The sequence below is a fragment of the Augochlora pura genome, chromosome 5 (assembly GCF_028453695.1).
Source record: "Augochlora pura isolate Apur16 chromosome 5, APUR_v2.2.1, whole genome shotgun sequence".
Classification (NCBI taxonomy): Eukaryota; Metazoa; Arthropoda; class Insecta; order Hymenoptera; family Halictidae; genus Augochlora; species Augochlora pura.
The window spans coordinates 12,338,046-12,361,378 of NC_135776.1; the positions used below are offsets into that span (position 1 = coordinate 12,338,046).

The 23,333-nt window shown below is 38.6% G+C and overlaps 1 protein-coding gene across 2 annotated transcripts in view; it reads right to left on the reverse strand.

Annotated features, from left to right (window-relative positions):
• LOC144470114 (beta-1,4-glucuronyltransferase 1) overlaps positions 1-23,333 on the reverse strand; it is a 129,975-nt gene that overhangs the window by 53,025 nt on the left and 53,617 nt on the right. For both annotated transcript variants that reach the window (XM_078180949.1, XM_078180946.1), the window contains 2 exons: positions 18,271-19,250; positions 17,490-17,670 (listed from right to left, as the gene is read on the reverse strand). In XM_078180949.1, the coding sequence (XP_078037075.1) occupies positions 17,490-17,670; positions 18,271-19,250 (1,161 nt within the window). The remainder of the gene's footprint in view (positions 1-17,489; positions 17,671-18,270; positions 19,251-23,333) is intronic.

Sequence of the window (23,333 nt, forward strand, 5' to 3'; positions counted from 1 at the left end):
CAGTGGTACATCGCGCTCGGATTTTCGCCGGTGCGATGGAATTTTCGCTATTTCCACGAGAAAGCCGCGAACAGGGTCATTTCGTGAGACGTCACTGTCATTGGAAAAGCTAGGCGCGTTATCCATATAACATCTTGCTCCGGCACGGTAGTTACACGTTCTCCTTATCCGGCATATCATTATTAACATTTCGATAACGTTTGCATTGGGTACCTTATTATATATATATTAGCATATATGTTATATACGTATATACCTTATTATATAAAAAGTGAATCAAAATTATTATAACTCCGGAAAATGAGGGATTGTTGAGGTGATTTCAAGCAATTTTTTCCTCAGAAAAAAAGGAAATCCGCGGCTTTGTGTAGTAGTTATTAACAAAACAACAGTGACTAATGAGAGACACTATCAGCTGACGCGAGCCGACCGTGCCAATCTGCGGAATTGAGTTTCGTTCGTTCGTCGACTCGACTGCCACGCGTCGGAAGAGCTCGCCTCGAATTGGTCAGAGTTTTCCGTTAATAAATCGTAAACAAATCTACGGATTGCAATTTTTGTAAGGAAAAAGTTGCTTCGAAACACTTTGGAATCCATCATCTCCCGGAGTTACAATAATATTGATACACACGGTGCACTCTCTTTCAAATTTCCATAACCTCCGAAACTGATAGATCATTTGAAGAAACGTTTTAACGAGAATCTCACGTATGTATGCATATGTTTGTTGGAATACATCAATATTAGTGTAATAGTGTAAGTAAAAACATATATGTAAAGTAGCGGACAAAAATTTAAGACGAGAAGGAAAAAAGAAAGGAATTATTAATATTTTATAAATAACATAAGCTATTATGTTCTATCTTTAATTATAATCGAATACTCATTTATTTAAACAGTTATAAAAACATTTATGTTCGGTTTTGAACTTATTAGTTACAATAGAATATATAACAAGAAAGTAAATCTATGTTACATTGAACTGTGTCCATTGACAAAAGTTTAAGACTACAAAATAATAGGAGAAAATAAACAGAAAAAAAATGGTTTTTAATACCAATATTTAGTATTTCGTCCAAAATCTATTATCTTTTATAACCTCAGCACATCTTTTTGGCATTGAATCTATTAATTTTTCACATTTCTCTACTGTAATATTACAGTAAATATTACAGAAATATTATCAATATTGTTGACTCAATAATGTTTACATTTAACACACGAGCCTTCGAGAATTAGAAGGTCAAGCATTTGTCTTCATTATCTCAAAATAAGAAACTGATTGGAAAGATAGTACTTACATTACACGTGTATAATTGAAATTAAATTCGTCGTCTTAAATATTTGACCGCTACTGTATATTGTGCATTGCACCTGTTAAACATTAAGTACAAATTACGTGAAAACACTATCAATTAGAGACACTTCCAACAGATTACCTTACGTTTAAAATAGTTTGTTATTTTACGAATGAAGTTGCTATCCTCTGCCATTTTGTTGTTCTACTTTTCAGAAATCTTTGCCACTGTTTCGTAGAAACAACAATATCAATTGGCCAATAATTTGTCACTGGCGAACACTGTGTGTAAACTATAGTTCTCCGATGCCTGCGCATGACGTACAAACTTATCCTTAAATTATAGTGACCGTACGATAAGTAGTCGAGTTTGAGACTCTAGACCGGACATGTTCAACTATGGCTGCGTGCGGCTAACTCTGCTACTCCCTTGACTCCTAAACTACATTGAAAGGCAAACTGAAAGTGTCATGTTACATCTTACAGTAGCTCGTAGTTCGGTGTATAAGGGATTCAAGGAAACTAGGACACCTAGAAACAGATACCTAGAAAGGTACTTTTAAGAAACTTTTAAGAAAAGCTGTCGTCTTTAATCTGTTAGTTACTCAACAGTATAATTAGTTATTAAAGTAACCGATTAGCGTGGAAGCGTATATACATAATACAATAAAAAAAATATTAGGTCTACTGGAAAGATCTGTCAGATAATGTAATTTCAAGTCTTAATATATTTATTTATTTATTTAGGTATTCACTTATTTAAGGATTTACGAGTCTGACTCGTGATGAAAGTTTTGTGCCAAACATGAATATCACGAGTCTGACTCGTTATCGATATTTGGTGCCAAACATAAATATCACGAGTCTGACTCGTTATCGACATTTGGAGCCAAAACATAAATATCACGAGTCTGCCTCGTGATCCTAATCTCGGGTCAGCTCAGGCCCATTCTTGGTTCTCTTGAATGGGATTATATGTCCCCGTATAAGACTAATAACGACTATGTAACTCAGTCTTAAGGTATTGTGTTTCAAATTGTACCACTCGAGCTCCATCGCTCGGCACCTCCAGCAACCGTTCGGACGACCAAGTTTGGCACGGCTTTTTCAGAGATTCGCGGTATGGCAAGGGGTTAAACACGAATCCGAGTGTTAATTCTCCCGCGTACCTACAGTATTTACACTTAGGCGTATACATTTAGCTATATACATTTAGGCGTTTACATTTAAGCATTTACATTTCGGTATTTACAATTACTATAGTATAGTCTAGCATAACATTAGCATAACATTAGCATAGCATAGCATAGCATAGCATAAATTATGCTGAAATTATAAAAAGGTTATTAAGAAATTGTCATAAATAAAGTAGTAATTTTTTCTAAGAATGTACGATTATAAAAAGATTCGGTATTTCTAAAACGTTATTTAACATTATAACGACAAATCTTTTTGACAGACATATAAATGAGTATGCTAAGAATCATTTATGATTTTTTATTAATTTTTATTAACACAGCTTGTAAGGTCACTCTTCTAGATGAGGTTACCTTGAAATCGACAACAAACGCGATTTCAGCGACATCACATTTTACCGATATTGTTTATACCGACACGGTGAAATTATCAACAAATTCTTCCATCGACTCTCGATTCACCGACAAATGTTATATAAATAATAAATAATTTGTAATAATCAATTGATCAATGTTAAGAAATATATATTTTGTATGTACAAGTGTCAGCTTGAATTGCTTTACTTTTGTTACAATCGACGTTTAATGTATTAATAAATAATATATTAATAAAAATATTGACTAATAAAGTAAACGTATCATTATTGTCTCTATTTTTTCATTTTTTACACACGAAGTGTCGATAATAATATTTATCGATTGAACGAGAGTCGACGTAAGCATTTGTTTGCGATTCCATTCTGTTCGTGTATAAACAATTTCGATGAAATGCGAAAAAAACATTGTCGGTGAAATAATTGGACCATTTATTTTTAAAATGGTGTAAGTACATTGTTTATAAAAAATAAAATATCACATAAATTGTGATCAATTTAGCGTAATTTATAACCATCTAATATTTAATATCTTAAAAATAATGCCAAATAAAAAATGCCGATGTATTGTTCAATTTAAAATTGGCCACGAGAAGAAATTGCATAGCGATTGATTATGAAAATGGAGTAAATCCAATTTTCATAAATATAGATGGCGGACATTACGAAAAAATAATTTCTTGTATACGCCAAAGGATTATTATGATGTTATAAAACAATGTAGACGACATAATAAATTTATTTCGCACGAAATGAAACGAGAGAATTTCGTTTCAACAGAAAATCTACGAAACAGTTCAAAAATGTGTAAGAAAAAAATGGTAACAAAGACAAAGTAAACCGGCTGAAAATATGTTGGATGAGATTTTGCAAAAGTGCAACGTATACTATTATTTTATATAAAAAATATGAAGGACGCAGAATATAAGACGTTAGATTTATCACTTACATATCAAAGAAAATAGCAAGAACTTGAAACAATCGCATTGGCACCTTTGTATATATAACGATACCAGACGTATGACACACGAAAAATATAAGTATATATGTAGAATACTTATCATCTTATACACTTCCTATGCATCGTCAAAATATTTCAAAATACTGCTGTATAAAGCGCAAAAATAAAAAATACTGTGTTATACTTAATTCTTAATTAGATTATATTGTTAAACTTTTTGTTAAGTTTGACAATATATAAGTATAATTAACGCCTAGGACGATTTTAGGTATAAATGCCGAACGTTTTAAAAACCGAGGTCAGAAGTTTTTCGTGAAAGCTTGCGAGCAGACGTTAACCATCGCGGTACTTACGGCTCTCATACGCAAACACAGAAGTCTTGTTAAAACTTGCGAGCAGACGTTCACCTTTGCGGTACTTACGGCTCTCGTACGCGGACAAGGAACCTTCCGTCCCACGACCCCGGAAACCGAGAAGTCCACCGATTGGTACCTGAGTCGCTGTACACGTAGAGGCAGACGAGAATTCGGCTCCTCACCGTCACCTGACCTTCGGGCAGCAGACTTCCTGTCAACCGCGTGTAAAAATTCACGTGTCACCGTACTATACCGGAGTCCTCGTGTCGAACCTCACTTTTAACAATAATATCGACACACTGAGATTAACCAACACTCAGTCGAAATCTAAGTAGTGTTACAAATTGACACCCATTGGAACGACGAATAAAAAACCAGTGGTGTTACAAACTAAATTATTCTTATAATTGTCTATTTATGAAAATGGTATAAATCCATTTATAGAGCGTAAATACATATTATTTTATTTAAATTCGCTTACCAGTCTTAACATAATTAATTTACATTTTTGAATCGTTTAATATGCTAAGCTTTAATTTGTTTAACGTAATTAAAAATCGACTTGTATCACTTTCAAAATATATGGCAAACGCAGGTTTGTAAACGCAACAATTGTTGATGATTTCGTGAAAACCCTTCTAAATGCGTTAGTTTTTCTTTAGACTCTATGAAACATATGGGTTGTGTCCTGGACATAGGGCCCCAGGTACGATTTCCGAGTAAGACGGCCAATTTACAGTTTATGATACTAGCAACGACAGAAAGCTGTTTTTGAGGAGCCGTATCATCGCATAAAGTAATATTTCGAACGAGGCATGTTTCTCAATTTTATAATGATTAATTTTCGGCCTCAATAGCAAATATTGGTATCATAAACCCCGGGATTTCCGAATGACTCAGCAGCCCAAGGCATGAAGGCCCAAAGCAGGATGGCAACCGTTCTTCGTCCGGCTGTTCACGTGACGAACAGACCTGGAGGAAATCCCCGAAAACTATTGTAATTTATAGCTTCAAGTGCCGAAGAACTTGCAGAACGATATTCCCACTACCACACCTTTCTCCTATCCCTACCTCGACCCTTTTCCACCTCTGCCGAGATTTCATAGAGACAAAGCTTTCGTTCGACTGCGAATAGTCAGAATCCTTCCTAGTTCAGGTCGAGTGCAGTTCGTTAAGCAGAATCATACTAAACTCAAGCTTAGTCCGTTCATCAAGAAGAATCGTTTTGCCACCCGTAAAGTTGTGGCAGCGATGAACAAGGAATCATTTCGCCACCCAAAACGTTGTGACAGCGACAACAAGAACGACCGAAGCGATCGAGCTGTTTATACCATGAACTATACCAAGTGGGAATAAAGAATAGATTCTCCGGAGTTTGGCTTTACAACCCTTACTTCGTTAACTGATCGTAATCTAAATCGCCAAGCAAGACGGACGCTACGACACAACTGTTCCGTCTCGGAACAACAATTCAGAGAAAAAATATTCAACGCAGAAACTCTACGAGGGCGAAAAATGTCAAAGCCATAAATCGGTCGACGTCGCTCCTCTTCAGAAATTCTATCGGACGACCAACCGACCAATCGAACACCACACGGGCCTACAAGCGCCCTTCGACCAATTGATCGTGATTGGCTCCTTACCAGAACACCAAAAATGTATAAATACAAGCCATTTTTTAGAAACAAGACAGTACACTTTTAGAAGCAAGCAGACGAGCAGTCAGGAGTGAGAGGAACGCAGAAGCAATCAAGGGTGATCGGCAGTGACGCAGCGACGATCAAGCATCAACCAAGGGAACAACCACCAAGGACAACGACCAACAAGACATCGCTAACACTCATCAATCCAGCATCCGAGCCGTCACAGCCGAAACATTTCCCATTTCGCATACTATTGAACCTCTAATAAATTGTTAAACCTACAACACCTCGTTGATTCCTCAACATCTCATACACACGCGCCTTCGAGTAATCTGCGGCAATCACGTACGCAGACTCGACGCAACAACAACAGTACAACAATTTAAATTTACTGTCACTAGGTAGTCGAAAGCCTGTAATCTCTACGTAGTCAGAGCACTGTTATTCGATTGTTAAGATTTTCCTTATTTCGAAACTACTGTAAGCTCGAAATATGGGAACAGAATCGCGCCAAGAGTGTCAAGCAGCCAATGATGCGCACGGTCTCCTCACAAATCGTCTATTTGCTTTCTCGCTATGGGCGATAGAATAGAGTGGATGGCCTATGTATAGTCCGTCACACTATAATCCAAGGGCCATAGGCGTTAGAATAGGGTGTGCGTGGGTGCGCGAGTAATGCGCGCAAGTGTGTCCCAAACGTATACCTATTAGTTGAATGGTGTTGCGACGCGTATACAGGGTGTCCCGGAAATCGTAGTACAACCGGGCAGGGGTGATTCTACATCAAAAAAAGAAGAAAATATTGTTCCGTCCTACAACGGAACTTTGCCTTGCAGTCATTACTTTATTTCTTTTCAAATTCGGGTTTTGTCAATTCATACGGTTATTACTTTAGTGTCTTTTTTATATCGCGTAATTACATTAAGAAATCTCATTTGCGCTAAATCGCTTTATTAATATAGCCGATCATAAAGCGATTTCTTCCAAATTAGTTTTCCAGTTTATGGTAGAGTCGCCAGATGGGCCGCGCCGGCCACTCGCTCGGGCTTCGTCCGGTGCTACGTCACTCACTTGGGTTTTCCCGGTACTACGTCACCGCGAGGCCCGGGCCCTCTGACTTCCCTCTCCATCTCACCTGTAGCCAATCCGCGTCTGATCGTTCATTCCGAAAAGGCATAAAAGGGACAGAAAACTTGCAATCTCATGCATTACATTTTTCGCAATTACATTTTCCAACACTCTTCAGTATTCCGATCATCGCTTACATAACATCAGTTCATCTCACTACATAATACCGAAACATAATCAGTAAACCCGTGTATTAAAGTGACTTGTTTTTGTTAGAATATATTGTTTATTTCATGTTTAAAAGTGTTTCACATTCTTCACCTCAACCAGCTCTACTACCTTAAGTGGTCATAGGGCATCGCGACTAACGTTGTCTTTGTAGAATCGAGGCCTTACAACCCTCGTAGACCGATCAGTGGTCTCAGTGTTAGTTCGCGAAAAAACAAATATTTTGGTATAACATTTTTTCATCCGTTGCTCCGTTTTCGTGATAATCGACTTCAAAGTTCGTTCAACTTGTAAACGATTTAATACAATTTGCTTCTCGTGTATTTCACTGCTCTGCTTGTCCCTGTCCGGGGCAGTGTTTACAAACCGTGATAATTGTGCGGTTGATACAATACAAAGTGTGTCTACTGATTACTCATTTTTTATTCTTTTTTACTACTTACTATTACAATGCTACAATAATTGTTGAAAATGCCCTCCTCGCTATTGCATACATAAGTTTGCTCGATGAATGAATGACTTCTGGACAGATTGTAAGTTGTTATCGCTTTTTAGTTTTTCGAATGCCTCAGTAATCTTATGTTTCATATGTGTAACATTTGAAACATCGTTCATGCTATAAACGCGTTCTTTGATATGACCCCATAAATGAAAATCAATAGATGCGTGAGGTCCGGAGATCTTGGTGGCCAACGTATCTTACCGCCGCGGCCGATCCAACAAGAATATTTGTTATTTAAAAAATTCGTAACTTCCCTGCTGTGATGTGGCGGTGCACCGACTTGTTGGAAAATCATGCTCCTTCTAGTAGCTAAGGGTATATCTTCCAACAATGAAGGCAATTGGTGGTGTAAAAATGTCAAATATCTACTACCTGTTAGTCTATCTGGAAGAATATAGGGTCCTACGAAATGATACCAACTATTCCTGCCCAAACGTTGACACTCCACCTTGTTTGAAAGTGGGTTTCACGATAAACACCAGGATTTCTTTCGGACCACCAGTGAGTATTATGCACATTGAAGATTCTATCTCACGTAAATTTGGATTCATTGGTCCATAAAATGCACGACAAAAAATGCTGATCAACTACTTTCAACTAACCATTGACACATGTGTTGCGTCGAGTCCGCGTACGCAATTGCCGCAGATCACTCGAAGGCGCGTGTGTTATGATGATTGAGGAATCAACGAGGTGTTGTAGGTTTAACAATTTATTAAAGGTTCAATAGTATTCGAAATGGGAAATGTTTCGGCTGTGACGGCTCGGATGCTGGATTGATGGGTGTTAGCGATGCCTTGTTCTTCGTTGTCCTGGGTGGTGTTTCCCTTGGTTGCTGCTTAATCGTCGCTGCGTCACTGCCGATCACCCTTGTTTCCTTCCTGCGTTCCTCTCACTCCTGACTGTTCTTCTGAGTGCTTCTAAAACTGTACTGTACTGCTTCTAAAAAATGGCTTATATTTATACCATTTTGGTGCTTCGGTAAGGAACCAATCACGATCAATTGGACGAAGGGCGCTTGTAGGCCCGTGTGGTGGTCGATCGGTCGGTCGGTCGTCCGATGGAATTTCCGAAGAGGAGCGGCTTCGACCCATTTATGGTTTTAACATTTCCTGCACTAGCAGAGCCTTTGTGTCGAGTATTTTTTATCTGAATTGTTCTTCCGAGACGGAACAACATGGTTACACATAGTAACCATGTGGCACACAGTCACGTTTCAGCAAATTATGAACACGAGTAACGTGATATGGATACACACGGTTATTCTGCAGAATACGACTAATGGTTCCTCTGCTAACATTATGTTTGGAACTTAAATTCCATATGCTGATCGTAGGTGTATTATCTACGTCCTAGAGAACACGGTCTTCAATGTTGTAACGCCGTCGATTACGGCCACGATTGTCATGACATGATACGAATGAACATGTTTCAGCTACCGTTTGCTCCACTCTTTGTATGACTCTCCGGTCGGGATGTCGACGATTTGGAAATCGTTCGGCATATAGTCTAGTAGCAGCACTGGCATTATCATCGCAAGCTCCTAAAGCAAGCAACATATCACCATACCCCCGATTGGAATACCGTGCCATAGCTTAGGGACGACTTAGTCAGACGAAGGAATGAGAAAAAGCAAACTATGACGCAGATTAATAAAGTATGACTCTTATTGCAAACTGCACTGTGTAGTTGCTTTTCCATCGATGCCAATGTTTGTAAACACTGTCCCGGACAGGACACGCAGAGCAGTGAAATACACGACAAGCAAATTGTACTAAATCATTTACAAGCTGAACGAATTTTGAAGTCGATTATCACGAAAACGCAGCTCCGGATGAAAAAATGTTATATCAAAATATTTTCTTTTTTCTTGATGTAGAATCACCTCCTGCTCAGTTATACTACGATTTTCGAGACACCCTGTATAGTCGCCCGTCTTATCTTTCCGTTTGGGTTTATGTTTGGCCCATTTGGTCGACGCCATCTTTCAGAGTTTGTTTATCATCTGACAAATTGATTAATTTACAACTAATGAAGACGGCTGAAGGGTATTCAAGCTGAAGTGTTGCTGGTAGAGTGAGCGTGGCCGTGCCGCTCCGAATGGCACTTTTGATGAGATCTATGTCCGTGTGACACCCAAAATTTTCCCTCATTCTTTCTTTATCTCTTTCAACTCTTTCTCACTTTCTATGATTTAGGCACTCGGTCACTTCGTTTAGAAAATAGTAAATAATACCTTGACCTAGGACCGAAACTTTCCCGGTCCATTTCAATTAGTCATAAGTTTCCAGCCATTTCGATAGGAAATAGTATAAATAAGAGGGTAACCAAGCGACAGCTCTCAGTTCTACCCCTACGTACCGACGAATTGAGTCTGAAGTGAGTGAAGTTATGAGTGCCATACTTTGTAAATTTTTATAATAACCGAGTCTTTTGGACTTCGGTTCAGCAGCTCTCATTTAATTTTATTTTTACTTCGTCATTTTACGTGATACTCTCACATACCATCAACAGGATTCGACGGTCCATCTCCAATAATTTACACGGGTGTAAGAGCTCCCATCGCCAACAACTTCACCATTTCTCGCGTCAGACTGTCGAGCGAACCCCACCATCTGAACGCCGATAAAATCTTTCTAATTGGCGGGCCTAGTATCCGCGATTTCTTAGAAAATGGCTGAGGGCTATTTCAAGGTAGGATTTTTAGTAGAGTGATCAATCAATTGTCTCAACGCGTGTCATGTTTATTTTTTTTTGGACAAACAATATTAACCCTTTCGCTACGGCGAATCAGTCCGTCGTTGCGCCACTGCTGAACGGGTCCTCCCGCCGAAAGTGTGCACATTGCTATCCAAATCAATTCTCAATCTATCCAAGTTCCACGCCAGTTGCTATTCTCTTCATGCCATTTTGTGAAGGGCACAACCATTTTATTGAAATGATCGTGACTATCTTATATAACTATACTTATAAGAAATGAGGACATTTTTAGACAGCAGGTGGACGTACCAATACAAAACTTCATTAAAATTCTTTATCCTAAACTTAGTACTTTCGATTTTCTATCCCTTTATGGCATGTAACACAGTAGAAATCGAAAAATGCAGGTATAACGAATATAATTAGTGTGGTGTATCGTTTATTTGTTTCGTCAAATGATTCACGCATCAGTCGCAAGAGGCTGTGCTATCTAAAAATTAGACCGTGATTTTACCGGTATGTCGGATATAACCGTCGTTCGGCTCTGCGAGCTTCCATGTGGATGACGGATATATCCGTCGTTCGGAGCGAAAGGGTTAAAGCCGGTTTCCGATTTCCTCATTATTTCTAATTTTGATATGGTAGCATTTGGTGGCAACTTGAAGATTTAATTCAACTACAAAAATTCACTATGTAATAAGGCGAAAGGAGAAGAAGACAAAAGACTATCATCATTGAGGCTATTTCTAGACCGATCAATAATTCCGTTGGACACGATCGAACTTTCTAGTACCATCGAGACGCGCCAGACTCCTTAGTTACCAAATTGTTATTAACAGTTTCTTGCGACGGCAACACCGAAGGTCGAAAGTGCTTAGCCGTCCCTCTTTTGTTATTAAGCCATCAATTTATGTTGTATACGCGTTTGATGTTGATCCGGTTTGTAAGGCCGGATTTGTTTGTACACGTTTGGTGCAATGCCGTAGTAATATAGACGTGTGTTTGTTCTATCTACACTTTATTTACAATACTGTACAAGTATACTATTCGCGATTGTTGATGATGTTTGACTGCGTTATGTTTGAATGCATTCTGTATGAATGTTTGCTGTGATCTTAGTTTGATGCGTTATGTATGAATGATTACTGTGTTCTGTCTTTCGTTCGTCGTGTTCTGTCTGTTGTCACCTCAGTTTTGCATTGATTGGTGGAGGATAGTTTTTAGTGGAGGAAATGAAGTGTTTTTGATTGGAGGTGGGTGTGTCGCAGTGAACTTGGAATGAGGAGTGGGAAATTTGGTAGGAACTTCGTGTTTGCGTCGTCTTCTTTGTTACAGTAAAATTATGAATGTTTGTCCGTGCAGCGGTACTGTAGGTATGTTGCACGTGTTGTCCGTTCGTCGAGTCGAGTTTCGGTAAGTACGGTAGTCGTAAAGTAATTTCGTTACTCGTCGTTCGTCGGATTTTTGCCTATTGTCGATTGATTCGTATGTGTATGGCTTAATAACTAAAGAGGGACGGCTAGGCACTTTCGACCTTCGGTGTTGCCGTCGCAACACGGTTCATGGCTAGCAACGAGTTAGTATATATAGAGGGATCTCGCTCAGATTCGGCGCTACACCTGTGAGAGAGGTCGAGGTAAGCCACGGCCGCTCACAGGGTAGTCAGGGAGAGGACGGCCATGAAGGCCGGCCGCCCGCTGTAGAGATCTGTAGAGGTTCTTCGGTGACCATGACGATTGGAGAGGACGGCCAGGAAGGCCGGCCGCCTTCCGGACATAGGGATACCATAGCCTTACAGCGTAGCTTAGATCTATTGGGAAAGGACGGCCATGAAGGCCGGCCGCCTGATAGTAGTAAACATTCCATTTGATCAAAGTTGCTTTCGTTGCTCGCCATAGAAGTTAGCAAGGAAATTGATCAGAGTATAAACCTGTAACACCCTGTAACCTGCTAATTAAAATATATCTCCTTTCGTCCTCAGTAATCCATATATCTTGTGTCGAATATCCATTCCATCAACCACTTCCCCTGACATCCCGCTACAATTATAATTTTCGTCTACAAATCTAATTTTCTCGACTGACCACAGCTATATTTCAGAAATAGTATCCACTATAGTAGTGAACAGGATTAGGGCCATGTTGAGAGATCTCTTTGATTATTTTCAATTTCATTTAAGTGACTTTTAATAACACTTCAAAGATTCAATTCGACTACACATATTTACTATAATTTTCAGTTACAAAGCAAATTTTTTTCGGCTAAACCATAGTGTTAAGACGATTGTATAAACGATTGTACCGTCCCGTCTTTGCGTTTGGGTTTAGGCTACGGTCACTTTGATTATTGCCATGTTTGAGAATCGATTTTTAATGTTTATTTAACGACTTAATTACTTTACGGCACTGGTACGGCCGAATAGTACCAGATGACACACCTGGGAAGGCTAGCGTGGCCGTACCGTCCTCCTGGCAATCGACGTGACCTAAACCCGTATAGGCCACGAAGGGGGCTCGGCAGCTTTGTTTCTTACAATTTTTAAAGGATACAGCGGAGGTCTTTGTCAACGACGCCACGACTTTTGGCGTTAGGCTGCCGAACCAATCCCCATTGGACCACTTGATAAGTTTGTGTAATTGGTCGGTCCAGTGCCCCTCTATTTTTGTAAAATCCTTGTGGAGGGGTTTTTCACCTCCACGTTTTAGCGGAGAGACAAAACTAGATTTAGAATTCAAACAACCGTCGATCATACACCACACGTTGTTTGTACATAGTTTCTGCATTATTAAAGTATAAGTGTTATTTGGTGATCAACTATCTCACATCCTATCTACAGTTTTTATACCTTCAGTTTTTATACCCTATACAGTTTTTAAACCTACAGGTTTTAATACCTTCGCTGAATATTGGGTTCAGTAGAAGACGTACATTTGTTGCGCAAATATTACCTGCGAACCTGTACGTACCCTTAACACATAGCCATCTTATTGAAACAACGTACAGGATTAAAGTCAATTTGAGAGATCCCCTTCATTCTTTAAAATTTCGATGAAATGAAATATCTCAGTTTAAACATCCAATCAATCGAAAAAAAAGCTCACCACAAATTCCTCCGTCAAATCCATCCTTTTACTTACATGAACATCAACAACTGCAGTAATGTCCAAGCTTAAAGTCAGGTTGGGAGACTCCTCCGATTTTCCCGCGAATAGCCGCCAACGGGAAATCGTCAGTTTTAGTTTGACGTTTAGCCTGCGGTGTTCGCTGTAAATTGTTAACGTGCTCGGAAAGTACAGTTTGAAACACGAATTACCCCTTACGCGGTAGGCGAGCCACAGATAGGCCATGGGGTGAGGAGGCAGGGGCGCGCGTCCTCGATATGCAAACGTTCGATTAGACGGCGTGAGATGTATCAAGTTTAAATTGAATAATGCTTGTTCCGGAAAATGAGCCTCCATAACGACGCCAATGATATTAGGGTGTCCCATAGTATTTTCCCCGCCACGCTATGTATGACTTGGAGAGTATGCTGGATGAAAATTCGCGATATAGTGTGCGCTAGGTAGAGGATACTACTAACATTCCCAGGGAAACTGTACAGAATCATTTAATCAAGATGAAATACCTGAATCGGTATGAAGTTTGGGTTTCAAACCAATTCACGGAGACCGACCGTATTGAACCGCGTCCCTATGTGCGACTGACTTCTTCAGCGATACGAAAAGAATCCTTTTTTAAAAGCAACACCAGTTAATACTCACTTCCAGAACTATCAAACGAAAACGAACAAACTGCCACGTATGTTCAAAAAACAAAAAAAGAAGGACAACAAATATAATGTGCAAGTCTTGTGGAGTTGCATTACATTTTAGAGATTGTTTTGCTTCGTATCATCTAAAAGAGAAATACTGAGTAATTAGCGAAGACAATGTAAATAAAGAAATATGTAAATCAAACAAATTTTACATTTATTTACGTGTATATATTTTCGAAATTTCATGAAAATAGGTAGACAGGATTGAAAACTCAGGAAAATTAACGATGAAACTAGTAAACCTTGACAATTTATAATCTCCCAATAATGTTCAGAACGGCCGGCGTCAAGCGAAAAACACTGACAAAACAAAATTTGAAGAAATCACTTTACGATCGGCTGTACTAATAAATCGATCTAGTCGAAATGCGATTTCTTAATGTCATTTTGCAATGTAAAAAGGGCACTAAAGTAATGGCCTTCTAAATTGTACAAACCAGAATTTGAAGAAGGGAAATAAAATAATCGAAAGGCATAATTCCGTTGTTGGGCGGAACAGCGTTTGAAAGACTGAACTGAACTTTATTGATTAGTCTGTTGGCCTTTTTATACAGAGGTTTGTAGGGAGTGGGGTAACTTAGAAAATGCTGCCCTCAGCGTTCCAGCTATAGCCTGTTAGTGTGGAATGTGTTAGCTGACATTACACAACCATAAACAATAAATATTGTCTATTGATTTCGCTTGAAAAAGGACGAAACTTATGGGACACTCTAATAATATGTAATTGAATTAATGTTTGCAACCGCCGCGGGATTTGCTCGTACGAGTTTCGTGCTCCTAAACTAGCCGCGTGTTCTTCCCGCTGCCCCCGGCACCGCCCTGCGTTCCCGGAGGACGCGGACACCGGGGTGCAGTTTCGCGAACCCTTCTATGTACCGTGCAAATATACATTTTTTTCATTTCGCCGCGCTCTAATATCGCCGGTCGCGTCCGCGACCACCGGGCCGCCGGACTCTCATTTGTTCGAATGTTCCAGCTGGCGTAAAAAACCGGCAGGAGTAATTAAAATAAGCTGCCCGCGAGATACAGTCCCGTTTCGAACGGCTTTAATTCGATTCCCGCTCGTTCCGTTTCGAATGCCGCGATCACAGCCATCCCAGGGATTGCCGGTGCAGGTGCAGAAATTAAGAAACCGGAACAGGGGATAATTGATTGCAGAGGATCGACGCTGTTGTGCTAATTATTCATCGTATTGATCCGTTCGGCTCGATTGCGTTTCAAATCCCGATAAAGCTTTTCGTGGCATCTGGAGGAGGTGGAATGAAATGGAATGAAATTTCAAGGGTTCTGTCGTTATCTGTGGAATATTAACTCATATTGGGAGTCAACGCACCATTATTTTTGTTTTGTTTTCTTTTTTTTTGGTGAACGATATTTGGTATAGTTCCAGTCGCTATTGCTTTGCTTGCTTGAATTTAAAAATATTTTGAGAATTTGTGCTAGCTACAAAATAATATAAGGGTTCGTAGTAATTAACACGTTGACGCCGGCGTGCATCACCGGTGAGTCAAACGTGTCTGTCCAATGAAGCGGCGTGTATTTGCTTATTTTGTTTATATTTCATAAAATAGGTAGTGCAAAATAGGTTTATTTTATTCTGTCACAACATTATAAACAGACATTCAATAATAAAATCATGAAAATTCAATATTATGAAATTAACATATTTGTTTAATTTTTTTTTAAATTTCGGGCGCGCTACCTCACAGAGAAAACCGTGAATATCGGCGCTGAAGTCAACGTGTTAACGGATAGAGATTTCCTTTATGTGGGGTTTTATGTGGCTGCGTTTTATGTACCGTTTCGATTTTAATGTGTTAAGAAAATTAGTTGTCTTGCTCACGAAAAACAAGAAAAAGTTTAAAGTAGAAATATGAATTGAAAGAACAACCGCCTCAAAATCAAGTTTTTATCAATCATCCGTTTGTACCGAAATATTGTAAACTACAGTGTTGGATAAAATTGACACTAAAACTACCAGTGCAGGTTGCTTACAATGGTTTCACTATGGACTTTAGTATGGACTTTAAAATTCTTGTGCTTTTACAGCTCCAGTATTTTGAAATTGATGAGAATAAGTTTTATTTATGATAATGATCTGCAGTATAGTAGTAACTAGTTTAAAAGCAGAATGAGATTCCACTAATAGATTGAAATTTCACTAACAGTTTGGAATTAAAATACGATGATTATTAGTGCCTTTTTCACAAAAAATCTAGTATAAATGTTACTACAGAAATATGATAGATTGTAACAAATACCAAGGTTAATTTTTTAAAAATCATATGTCGTGAATGTCGCGGACATATTATTTTAACGAAGAATAGTTTTAAACCGTAGGAGAAAGTTGGCAATATCGTACTAGTTTCCTAAGAAGAAGAACGATACTTCCTTTGAACGAAAGTTCCTTTGCCCGTAGAACGATATATCATTGTTGACCACTCTTGAAAAAATGTTGTTTTCTTAATATTTTTACTAAATAACAATTTCATTTCTTATTTTCTTCTCCCTTTTTGAATTTGAAAATTATCTAATTTTACAAAATTCTTGCGATTTCTTTTCGAAACTTTATTAAACTACGTCAAACGAGTTTTGTATAATCCGTTCAGGTACAGACTTTTGGTGACGGCAATTAGCGACATTTCTTAAAAACTCAGTCAATCGTAATAGTTGTTAGCATTTTGTGAGGCGCAAGAACGTGTTTTTGTACTGCCCCAGCCAATAATTTCTATGAAACAAATTTAGAATAATTCTAGAACAACTATCGATAAAACTAGACCCAGTGTGATCGATAAAACGCATAGCAAAAATTATTTTGAAAATATATCGACGCAGTTGAGTGATTAAGGAAAAGTCATTAGTTTGAAATGGATAAGAGGAAGAAAAGACATTAGTCTGTAACGAGTAATTTAACCCATCGCACTCCAATGATGTCTCTGAGGCACCACTGCAATTTGTCTACCGCGTTTTGTTTACCATAGTAAATATTGTACATATGTTACCGGTAATGTAAGAAAATCTGGTATTCCATAGAGTGCCTAAGCATTATACATATGTATACATATAAAGCTAATTTTCAAACTTTCCCGGTAACACATGCATTAAAATCTCGTTGAGAAAAGTGCATTGAAGCAATTGGTGAATATTTTGATTAAATAAACAAGTTCTGAAAAAAACATATGTAGTTTTATATATTCATTTAAAAATCCGACGTTTCATACGCGTCAACCTACTAGATGATACATAAAAGTTTAACCTAGTGTCCTTTGTTACCAGTCGACACTGTTTACGAATAAAACGGTAAATTTTAGAAGAATTTTAACAATTAGATTCAACATTGATTGACTCACCTGTGTATTTCTGGTGTATCCATAGCCCATGAACCGTTCGTCATGAGGTGGAGCGATGTCCTTCGCGACGTAAAAAGGTTCGTAAAGAAATTCGAAGTTCGTCACATCATGACTGACGTAAACCTTACCAGTCTTCACGTTTCCGTAATTCTTATGGTTCGGGGAAGTATCTAGGATCCATCTTGAATTGCGAAACAGAAAGAAGGATACATTGTTGCATCTATATTTAATAAAAAAATATAAAAGTGTCTGTTAGACTTAATAACATTAGAAATTCGTATCAGAATTGCATGATATCTTAGAAACGACAATTTATTCCACACTCGGTAAATCTATTCAATGAACGTGTATTTTTTGTACGAATTACTACTAATTCTATGCTAATTATGGCAGTGTAAAAAATTTCATAGAAGAATTGAAATATCTTTCTTTAGAGGTCCCCATATTTTTTTATTTTCCGTCACTTCATTTTTGTGTTAATTCGACAATAACTATATTCATATAGATGACAAATCATTTTCGTTTTTCTAATTAAAACAATTATAATTATAATGATTTTATAACAATCATAAATATACTACTTTTGAAAACATGTCTAGTTGAACTATATAGTATAATTAATATGTATATAAATTATATAATTCTATGTAAACTATAACTGTACTATGGACAAATTAAGATAATTGTGTATAAATTATATTTCCATTATATAATATATGAATTAAGATTCGACACCTATTAGTAAATGGTAGCTCCAACTATTTCAGAGATTTCTCCTTACCTAGTAAAATTAGTGGCGAATTGATTGTGTATGAAGACCTTCTGATGAAACGGCCTAGCCAGGCCCTTTCTCGCCAGCCGCACCAGTTCTGTTTTATTCTGTGGGAACCTGACGCGCGAGTCCAGCTCGTACGTCGGTATCACGTAGGCGCACTTATCACAGGTATCGGTCCTGAGGAACTCGTCGAGTGCGCCGGTGAGGTTGAAGCTCGGCACGATGTCGACGTCCGTCAGGAATACGTAGTCGGTCTGGCAGTTCTTCCTGGCCAGGTTCCTCATGTGGTTCTGGGGATAGACGTTCCGTATCCGCCAGTTGGTCTGCTCGTTGGAGATCCCGTTCATCAGCTCGTTCAGCGTCGCTTCCGGTTTGGCACAATCGAGCGGCTCGGGCAGCTCGTACTCGCGCGGCTGCTTCTTCGGCGGTCTGACCTTTGGCACAGCCAACGAGAACGAGACCCTCTCGCGAATCGGCTCGTAGCACTTCCTGAGGTAGACCAGGTACCTCTGGAGGACCTCGAACTCTTCATCTCCGGCGGCGTACAGCGCCACCGAAATCGGTCCTGTCCAATGGTGGGCCGCCTGGACCACCGAGTGCAGCTTCTCCACCGAGCTCTGCATGGCCAGGCACACCTGGTAGATCTGCGACAGCTCGACGAACCCGGTGCCGACCAGAACATGGTCGAACGTGCGGAACAGTTTACGGGCATCCCATTTTCCCAACTTTATGTTCAGCTTCATACTATGCCCATCAACTGGCAACGGCTGGTAATCCTGCGTCACGCAGTCTAACTGCAGCTGCTGCTGCTGCTCTTTGATCAGGCTGCCCAGGTTCCATTCGGTGATCACGTTCACGTCCATGTCTCTGGGCGACTCGTCCGGTATACAGGTCTCTGACTGCAGCAACAGGAAAGTCAGCAGCATGTTCGACAACGCCAGAACAACCACGCTGGTCAAACTGAGGTTCCATGGTCGGCATCCCAACTGCGCACGCAAACAGAGAATAATGTCAGTATTGTTGATCTCAGTCTATTATTCTCCGCGATGTATAAACTTAGGAACATCGTTCTTTAACCCTTAAAAAAGTACTGATGCAACAGTCACGTCGCTGCGCTACAGATTACCCGTAGTGACGACGTCTTTGAAGGCATTTGTTTCCATCCGCTACGACTTTTCCTCATTTAACAAATACCAAATCGAACGCGTATGTATAACTTCTATTGTTCTATTATTCGTCAATTTATCATAGGTAAACAAACAAATCCCACACATACTCGTCCGTATGACGAAAATTCGTCATTTCTATATTACAGAAAATAATTGATTCTTATTCTTTTGATTCTAAATAAATTAAATATTAATTTTTATCAAACAGTGATAATTCCAATAAAGAACCGATTTCAGCTTTAGACGCGTCACATAACGGTGCAAACATAAACAAAAACAAAGTAAAATTATAGTATTTGGTATTACGTATAGAAGAATTTCATTCAAGGTACAAGCGCTTGACTGCTAGGATATTATATAACTTCAGAAAGCAAAAAAGAAAATTAAAAATTTGTATATAAAGACGAATTTGTTTGATATAATTTCCAAAATTTCATTGATAAATATATGATCTTTAACAAGTTATGTTGTTTTTATATAGACCATATCATTTCTACAGAAAGTGTCAAAGGATGCCGGCATTTTGAGAATGGCGGTGCTGAAAATTACCGGACGAATATGTGTTAATAACGTAATCAGAGCAAACATGAATTTGAACGCTAAAAATAGTGTGCCTATGGCATACTAGCGTAGTTGATTTTCCTGTCTTGTATAAGAAGAACCTCTCGAATTTTACTAATGAACCGAACATGATTTTATGTTTCGCATTTTATTTATTGTAATTGCAGCTTTAATAATAATAGAAAGAGCAAGATAAATATGTTACGTTTAAAGAATTAAAGAAAATACTTCAAACCACGTATTTCTTGGAAAATATGTTCTTTGACAATTTTTTAAACTTTGTCTCTCTGCTTTCTTATACGTGCGCAATTTCTAATTTTTTACGTTCTGTTCTGATCTGTTCCACTTCTAACCTCCTTCTTTCATACCTCTCTCTCTCTCTCTCTCTCTCTCTCTCTCTCTCTCTCTCTCTCTCTCTCTCTCTCTCTCTCTCTCTCTCTCTCTCTCTCTCTCTCTCTCTCTCTCTCTCTGTCTCACTCTCTATCCCTCTAGCGTCACGCCTTTAATGCCTTGACTACGGCAGACTTTGATACGCACCGACCTTATCATACGGCAGGAATTGAGTTACGATATGCACCGAGAACGACAAATTTTTGGATAGTGATGCATTTTTAAGAAAACATATCTCAATAATCAAGAAACTGAATTTCACTACATTTAGACAATATTATTTTCTTCTTCGTATTCTAAACCGGATTGCTACTGTAAACGTTGAACATTTAATATTAACAGAAGGCTTTTTGTACAACATATCTGGTAATCTAGTAAAGTATTATATAATTCAAAAAATACAAAATCTTATATCACATTTTGTTCCGTCCCGAAGGAACAATCGCCTGGAGTTTCTACCGATAGGGGTTTATGACACGGACGCGAGGAAGGTTATTTTTGAGAAGAAAACCCTTTTTACATCTGGCGACCAGAAGCATGTTAATTTCACTTCCGTCATCCTCAATAACCATTACGTGTCATAAAGTTAAGATTTCTAAGAGAACTTCCTAATAGCATTTTTGAAGCCCACAGCTGGGATGTGCCGTAAACCGGGTAATCTGAAGGGTCACACAACTCGAATATGCGACGGTATCGTAACCGTCGAAGGCTGACCTGGACGATTTCCCGTAGCACCTTTAACGTCATAAATTACATACATACAAACATTTTCGCACGCGACAAGAGAATGTCACCAAGTCAACGGAGGCACTGATTGGCACTATGCAGCAGTAGGTAAAACCCAATCAGTGCCCTTCTTTCCTACTAATCCTAGTTCGACGACGATCGAGTCGAACGATTCGTTTCGACTTCAACTTCAGTCTGCAACCACGATACAACCAGTCCACATCAAGGGACTCTACAAACAGTCGACAACCGGTCGACATCACACAATCTCCAACGGTCGAGATATACACAACCTCCAGCAGTCGAGGTTTACATTCGTTCGTTCACAATCTCCAGCAGTCGAGGAAAGAAACAGCATAGTACGCGCAACAACAGCTCTACCATTTGAATCCGTTACCCAATATTAATTTGGCGGGTAATATATCGGCGACACCGGCATCACGCGTCCTCCAACGGTTCAATCCGGGCCTTACAACCCCGGAAGGATGGAGGAACCACCCACGCGTCGATACCGTAATGCTCGCATCGCAATTCACATTTCTTACATTTGTAATGTGTCTCACTTCTTTTGTTATGTTTTTGTCGCACTACACATTTGCGCCTATTGTCTAATTGTGGTAAGATCTATCGAAATAATTATCGATAAAATTGTCAGGATACCTATAGTCGCTCTCAGTGTTACGAACGCAAAGCTTCTAAGCGCCTATAGGCGGCTACAGTAGCCAAGGGGTTAAACCATTCCTTACAGGAAAAGACAATGTTGCGCGGTGCGTTACAGCGTCGACCTTAGTTGGTGACGATTAAATAACGCGCCTACCTCGCGATAAATTAATATGTTGAGGATGTATTAGAAAGAACTGTGATGGAACAAGGTGTCGTATTTAACAAGGTTTAATAATAAAGAAAGAACAACTTATCACAAACTATAACAACTATGTACAAAATGTCGGTTGTCGGACTAGATGAGAAGTTACCGAGTGCAAAGTGCGAAGTGAAGTAGATACGCTTCTCATCCTCCGATCACGCCTTTCTACGTGGATGGTATGGGTGGAATCAGTATTTCATTGGCTGCTTAAATAATATTAACTAGACTACTAGAACGATGGCCAAAGAAGAAGGGACAGCAAAAATCTGGGAATTCCCAAGTGTCATTGCCTTTAACGTCGCTGTCGCTGGCCCGCACCCCTGCTCATGGCCACATCTGGTAGCTGTTGCCGAAGGCCCGAAAGTTTCGACACGGTGTTATAAAAAATCTACTGCACAGGCCGCTCGCGACGCGACAGACAATTATCTTCGAACAAAATCAAATATTAACGAGAAAATGAAATTGTACATAAAAATAACATTTATGAAAGCACGTATATGAAAATACAAATCGCGACGTATGGTATTCAATTAAATAAATTGAGTGTTTATCGTTAGAATTATATAAGCATTTCTGTGTAAAATGTCTTCATTAACGTCTTAGATGCAGATGACGTGTATATGCGTCATAAGGAAATGTCAAGTTTACCGGTTATGACAACAATACTTTTACGGTTTAGGATAAAATCTTTATGAAACAGAAATTTCGCACAGTTCAGGATAATTCTAGAACAAGTGTCAAAAAACTACACTCAGCATGATCGATAAAACACGTAACAAAATTTATCTTCAAAATAGAATGATGCAGCTTAAAAATCGACGGTGAAATCAGTGTGGTGTAAATCTCAAGTGTATTTATAAAATAATGTGCATTTATAAGTTCTTTTAGAGAATTTAGAAACATTATATTATTTGTAACTCATTAAAATTATTAATAAAGGGACTAAATGAGGTTTTGCGTTAAAAAATAACTTAACCTAGTTTATGTTCTGAAAAGAGAAATGAAGTGCTATTTTATTAATTTATATAATAAAATAGTTTCATCACTTGAAAGTAAATTATCATTCAAATGTAATCATTTGAAATAGACATTGTCGTTAAATTTTAGTAAATACATAATGAAATGTAAACTATTTTAGTAATTATTGAATATCTTTCTTGAGAAATCAAGAAAAATTATAGCAGGAAATATTTATATTTCTTGCAATGGGAAAATTAAATTGGTATACGTAAAACAATGTATGCATTTGTTTTAAGTTACTACAGATAATTTCCACTTTTCATAAAAATCTACTGAATAGTAACTGAATATGTAATGGTTAAAATTAGATCATCAGAGCTTACTCCCCTAAACGTACG